General features: G+C 35.7%; 1 protein-coding gene across 8 annotated transcripts in view; it reads left to right on the forward strand.

The window, feature by feature from the left end:
- Positions 1-6,782, forward strand: part of LOC140665112 (uncharacterized) — a 51,358-nt gene extending 44,576 nt beyond the window's left edge. For 6 of the 8 annotated variants that reach the window (XM_072890843.1, XM_072890838.1, XM_072890844.1 and 3 more), the window contains one exon: positions 1,985-6,782. In XM_072890843.1, the coding sequence (XP_072746944.1) occupies positions 1,985-3,219 (1,235 nt within the window). In that variant the 3' untranslated portion in view covers positions 3,220-6,782. The remainder of the gene's footprint in view (positions 1-1,984) is intronic. The other 2 variants (XM_072890847.1, XM_072890845.1) reach the window with 2 other exon arrangements.
- The last annotated feature ends 134 nt before the right edge of the window (positions 6,783-6,916 follow it).

A 6,916-nucleotide genomic window follows, 5' to 3' on the forward strand; every position in this document is an offset into this window, starting at 1 on the left:
TTTTTATAATTGTAATCTATATTCAACGAGTGCTCACTCACTTTATATAATAATAATAATTTAATCTCAAATATAGTATACACACATATATATATATATATATATATATATATATATATATATATATATATATATTTCTTTTATCAGTAGTATTTAACATCATTAAAACTAGTATTACAACTAGTTTACTCACTACAACTAATTACTTCCGTAAATTGCAACTCGATATCTATTTATGATTTTAATTAGCTTTGTATTTCTTTCCTAATTGATTTCAAATCCAATTATCTTGCTTTATAATCTTGCTTTAGGTTTTTTTTTTTAGACAATTGCTTCAGGTACAAAGTTGTGAAGCCACCACTGACACAAGCGAAATGCCAATTAACAGCAAAAAAATTGTAGATTTTTGCTAGGGTTGAAGAAGGGGGGAGGGATATATAAGTGCGTTATTGAGGAATATATCACGCCGATCACTATCATCACTATCATCACGCTCGCTCATACGGCTTGCTTACAATCATCACGTTATTGTGCTTAACGCGTCTCTCGCGCTGGCTCTCGGTAATGATGACGGAGGAAAGTGAGAACGAATTTGCGTCCCCTCGTTCAATATAACATTATTCTCCTATACTATGTCACTCGTTGTTATTTAATATCATCTTGCTATACCGAAGCATCGACCAACACCATCATTTTCATTTAATACCATCACTTTGCTAGAATAATGCAATCAAAGAGCCAAATTGTATTACATCCATATTTTGAAATAAAAAAACGAAAATTGTCTTAATCTAATTGTAAGTAATAATGTCAAGGTCATTTCCGGTATCTCCAGATTTAGATTTCTTTCTTGTTAGTTTATAATTGTCTTGTATAAGATAAAAAGAAATTTTTATAAAATTATTGGAAATATAATTTTAAATAAATAAAATTTTTCTGAATCGTGCATTATACCTTCTCGTTCTTGAAAAGTTAGCTGACAATGAATAAAATAAATTTATTTTCAGAATAAAATAGAATTTCGTACATACACAGAAAAAAAGAATATTCTTATTTTGACAATATCTTCAGTTTCAAAATATAAATCTTGAAATGAGATTATATTGCGTTAAACAAAGAAAATTTGCTAGGATGAAGACATTTTATATATAGTCAACTAAGAAAAATATATTCTTGTTATTTAAGAATAATTTTCTCGAATGGAGAGGAAAAAATGTTGGATAGAAAATAACACATGTTCAAATCCAAGATTATAATTTGCTTAGAGTTAAAATAATTATTTCATTCTTGAAATGACAATTGTAGTATTGAAATAAGATTATAATATATTGTCAAAATTTAAGATTTTTAAATTCTTCCAACAAGATTATAAATTGTTGCGTATATGTATATGAACAATAATGAACGCGTTCATACGAGTATACAAGTTTTGATTTGACACTTACTTTTTTCTATGTACATTAACGTGTGATTTTAGACGTAAATATTATTTGTTTATTATTATTTACAATGCCTTACCTTCAATGGAATAGGAGTAATGTAGTACATATTACATGAGAAAAGACCTAAAGTTTAATTCGGTGAATTGTTAATCTTTGTCTGGGGAAGATTATCCGAGTACAGATCGAAACTAGGATCGTTAGAGGACGGTATAAATATTATAAAAAAATGTATATTGTGTATCTTGTAAATTGTATATATTGTATATATTTTGTAAATGGAAATTTCTTCACAGCACAAATATCTTTACTATAATAAAGATTTATATTGGCCTTGACAAAACACTTACACGTTTAAAGAAATGAGTGAAAATTCTGCTTCATCAGAAAAGTTGTATTTTCTAAAGATATGGATAATGGCGATTTGTGACAAAGCTCTTAACTCACGATCGTTCTCCGACCTCTCTCATCGTTTTCCTATCAACTTTCCTCACCTTATCCGGTATACTCATACTGATGAAGACAATTGACCTGACCTGTCGCAGAGTCCGCTAGGAGCGTGATGGACGTTCATCAGGTGGCCGTCGAGGATCAACGCAATTTCTACTCGGGCGAGCTATTAAGACGAAAGAGCGAGGGCAGCGATACGTTACCCGTCTCGCGAGCTACCGCGACGGCTGCGTCTTCCTCATCGCTGATGCCAAATCGGAGTGGCGTGACACGTCATCGCAGAGTGTCCTTCGACAACGCGCAGGATTCCACCACCAACGGCAGCTCGGCTATGGACAAGGTGATACGCTGTCGCAACAACAAGTGCGGCAACTCTACCACCCTGGCGGAGGCGAGGAGGACCTACAAGAGCTGCCACAACTGCACGTGTCTGTACTGCTCGCGCGAGTGTCGACGAGCTCACTGGCAGCGTCATCGCAGGACCTGTCTTCATTCGCGAGCCGGCAGTCTCTGCCGTCAGGTATTGTCCTCGGCGAAGGAGGATCCGGTCACTCTGAAGCACATCTCCGCCCTCGCTCGACGTGGCCACGACGCTCACGGTCGCGGTGCGGTCAAGTGCTTCTTCTCGAGCCCCGAGGCGGCCGAGCGCTTCGTCGGCAATGGTTTCGCCGACCTCGGGGAGCCCACCTACGTGCGCTGGCCGGATTTACTGCCCGGCGAGATGGGCCACGAGCTACACGCCGAACTGATGCGTCTCTGCAAGACGTACAATCCGGAGGCGCGGCTGGTGCTTTACGTAGCGGTGTGCGTGGTCAGCGAGGTGCCGACCAGCGGTGCTGTTAAATGGGAACGGCAACTGGTATCCCGATGCGCCAAGATCAGACTCGACGGAGCGACCAAGCAGCACGCTTCTTCGTCCTCGGCGTCACCGCAGGCCAGAAGGCAGCAAATACTACCCGCGTCGCCCTGTAATATCACTCGGGAGATGGACTCGCCGGAAACTCTGGTGCTGACATCGTTACCCGGAAACAACGGTCAGAACACGCCTCGGAAGGCCCGCGAGATCAGTTTCACCAACATCCAGCGGCAGCTTAGGCTCAGGGGAGTTTCTTTAAGAAGACACTTTCCCCAGGTCTATCGGAAGCTCTGTTCCTACGTGGATGGCTCGGTGGATAAGTTTGCGCCGGTGACCATCTATCCCAGGGATCAGGCGTCCGGTAAAAGCTTCATGTGCATCATCATGTTGGACGCGGAGCCTGAACGTTTACAACTATTGCCCACGGACTCATCCAGGGTCAGGACAGTGGACATTAGCGTGGAACAAGAGTAAAGATCGTAATCGTATTCAACAAGAGAATTCGAAAACATTCTTCGACAACAGGATGGTCGCTCAGAATTTCCTCCTCTTAGATGGAGTTCTTAGATGGGAGTCAACGGAAATGTTGCCGAGAATCTCTTGTTCAGAAAAACGGCTAATGTTAACCAACGGTAACGATAAAAGAATGAAGATCACATCTGGATGAAGGAAGAATAGAAAATGTTTGAAATTTCAAGAGACGTCGCTCTCTCAGGATTTTCCTCAGGTTTACGGGAAAGGAATTAAAGAAGAGATGTCGCGAGATCACACGATTGTCGACGGACTTCTTTAGATTGAAGTAAGATGATGCAAATACAGATGATGCAAAAATCTAAAAGATGTTCCAATTTGATCGGACATCTTTCAAATGTTTATATTATCTGGGAAGATTGTATCTAGATAGAAGAGCACAAATGAGAATGTTAGGTCTCAAATGAATCTAGTAAAGCTCGACATTTAATGTTAGCTTATATAGATTCGCATACACACACACACACACACACATACACACACACGCACACACACACACACATACACAAAGACTGTTTCCATTTTTTCTTCTAAAGAAAAAAAAAAAAAAATCGAACGCGAAGGAAACGAAACGTCGCTCTGTTCATATGCATCTTCTTTTGCGACACTATATCTCGCGATTGTATTAAATTAAAGCAACCCTTTGTCATTGCAAAAGTCCTCGATTTGGCCGTTGCTATGTGAGATATTTATCAATCGTTTGCCGAGAGTGAGTCTTATTGTAAAATCGTTATCGATCATTTAATCCTTTCTTAATCTTTTCTCATGAAACATATACGATTAATTCTCTCCAAGATTAAAATAATACAATATTTTAATTATAATTATGTTTACGTAACTTGTGTATATCGTATAATTCGATAAAGCAATACTAATGCACATTTATTTTAACGCAAATTTAATTTTCGTTGATAGAAGATATTATCAATTTAATTTATAATATAATAGTACAATAATTTTAATTAATGTTAATTTTTTCTAGCGATTTTTTTTAACGATGGGATTGAAAGGATCGGCGATGATTTCAAGTTCTCGGCGAATGGAATGGAAAGTAATATTTAGAGTACGTTGTTGTGTCTTTGTTCAACTTTGCATCGTTTAAATTTTATCGTACATATATATATATATATAAATATATATATATATATATATATATATATAAATATATATATATATATATATATATATATATATATATATATGAATATGTAACATATATGTGAAGACGAAGAACGCAATTTTTTCTCAGCGAATATACTTATGATAATCGAATAAATCGAATTATGAGATTTTGCTTAGGTCCCACGTGCTATCGAAAACCGATTAAAATTGTGTAGTATAAAAATTTAAAAGAAAAGATCGAAATTTTTAACATTTGTTTGCAAATATCAATTTACTAAGAGAGAATACTTGCCTTACTTTCCGTTGTGGCAAATATAATTCTCGCATTTGTTATTAATCTGTTATTAATCGGATTAATTTAATAATATAAATATATATATATATATAATCGTGAAATTCTTTTCATATCTATAATTCTTCAAATGCATGGAAAAAAAAAAAGAGATGAATATATCTCGCGCGTAAAGTCTTGCCGCAAGTGTATCATCCGCCTCCATGACATTGTGCCAAATGAAAGATATGAGATTAATCGCGTATATATTAAAGAAAATAAATTTTCGAAATACTGTCGCAAGAGACATTGACGTCTTTGGATATGTCATTCAGTTGATCTTGAAAAAAAAAAAAGAAAGAATGAAAGAAAGAGAGAACGTGCATAATTTTGGCTTTTCCATGGATCAACGAATCCCCAATTTATTAATAGTAAGCATAGCTTAAGTGAAATTGCATAACGAAATGACATTACAAAAAAAAAAAGGCTGATCTCTTTCTAATAGAAAAGGAGGGCGATTGATAATGGTGCCAATGATAACGTCTCGAGACTCACAATCGAACACATCATCATCACTTTGTAGTGATATGCAAATAAAAATATAAAAATAAAAGCACTAATTAAAAAAGAAAGTTGCAAGCTGAAAGTTTGAATGGAGAATGTCGCATCGTCATCGAGCGATTAATCAAGCAATCGATGCTTCGGTAATTTTAATTGAACAGATAATTAATTAATGGAAGCATCGTTAGGAAAAACCGAGAATGCGATTTCTTACGTTATTAATTGATAAAGCCGACATCCGTTTCTATCGTTGATACAATGCAATTTCGAGAGAACGACGAGACGGAAAATGAATCGAATCGAATCGAATCGAATCAAAGAGGAAGCATCCTAGTGCCAATAATAAAATGCCACGGATATTTCTACATGTACTCAACGAGGAATACACCGGTTTCTCTCGATCTCCTATCGAGCATCCAGGATTAAACCGTACGACGAGATTCATATTTCATATGCACACCATCACGACCCTCATTACGATGATTGATTTCGATTAATCGCATTCCTTTGTATGTATAGCGAGAATATAAAATTATTATGTCACGTTAACGTGTTCACTCGATCGTTCGCTCATCCGTTACATTTACATTATCAAGCTTGCGACCAATGTTGATCGTACATTTACGTTTGTACATAGCGCTCCTAAGGGAATATATTTAGGAAATAAATTAGAGGTAAAAAGAGAGCAATTTTACTAGCACGAGAAGGAGAGATTTAAAGGATCGATCAAAACTTTGCGAGTAGGTGGCTTATTCGGAGATCAGTCCTCGTTATATACTCGATAGTTCCTTTTTCCTATCTCTATTACGAGGACGATCACTGCGATTTCATTATACAGGTTGTATGATAAAGAGTATATTGATTTTGGCGCTTTACAATACACCTTGTATAAATATATTTATATATTCACACATTCCGCTCTATAAAAAGTATATAACAAACAGTGAGGGAATGTCGGTCGGAGAAGAAAACTCAATTCCTGTTATATTAAGTGTATATATTATACAGTGTGTTTGTAGAGAAGAATCTATATCTATTTCTATTTCTAAAAAGTTTATTAATATAAAGAAAGAAGTATAAATACTATTACGCGTTATCATAAATTTTAAGTTACGAGTTATAGTTACAAATTGACAGAAAACATATCCAGAATATTTTTCATCTGTAAAATATTTTCCCCCAATTGATTAAATAAATGTTTACTATTTAATCTTGGACAGAGTTTCTGTATAGAAGATAAATTATGAGTTTGCGGAAATAGGAATGAAAACTTTACGGGCACCCTCTATCACTCCGACCGATAAAACGAGAAAGCTGTTGCTCGACAAATAATTTAGAAGAGTGATAAAGAAGAAAATTAATTATCGCGCATCCGTGCGAAGAAAATTAAACGACTCAATCGAACGAGCAATCTCAGCCCGCACATAATCACTCTAAAGTCTTAAGATATCGTTTCAACGTCTATATTTATCGGTGCTATCAAAATGTGCTACCATTGTTTTCGCATCTGTGTATGTCTCGATTTTTCAAATAAAATGTTAATTTTATTACATAGGCTCACAGTTTAACTACCCTTTTGTCCAATTATACCGAGATATCGAGCGTCGAAATAAAATTTACAACAAAATAACAATAATTAAACTATAAAAGATTATATACACGATGAAATTATTATACAGAAAAAAA

The sequence above is a fragment of the Anoplolepis gracilipes genome, chromosome 4 (assembly GCF_047496725.1).
Source record: "Anoplolepis gracilipes chromosome 4, ASM4749672v1, whole genome shotgun sequence".
NCBI classification, from domain to species: domain Eukaryota; kingdom Metazoa; phylum Arthropoda; class Insecta; order Hymenoptera; family Formicidae; genus Anoplolepis; species Anoplolepis gracilipes.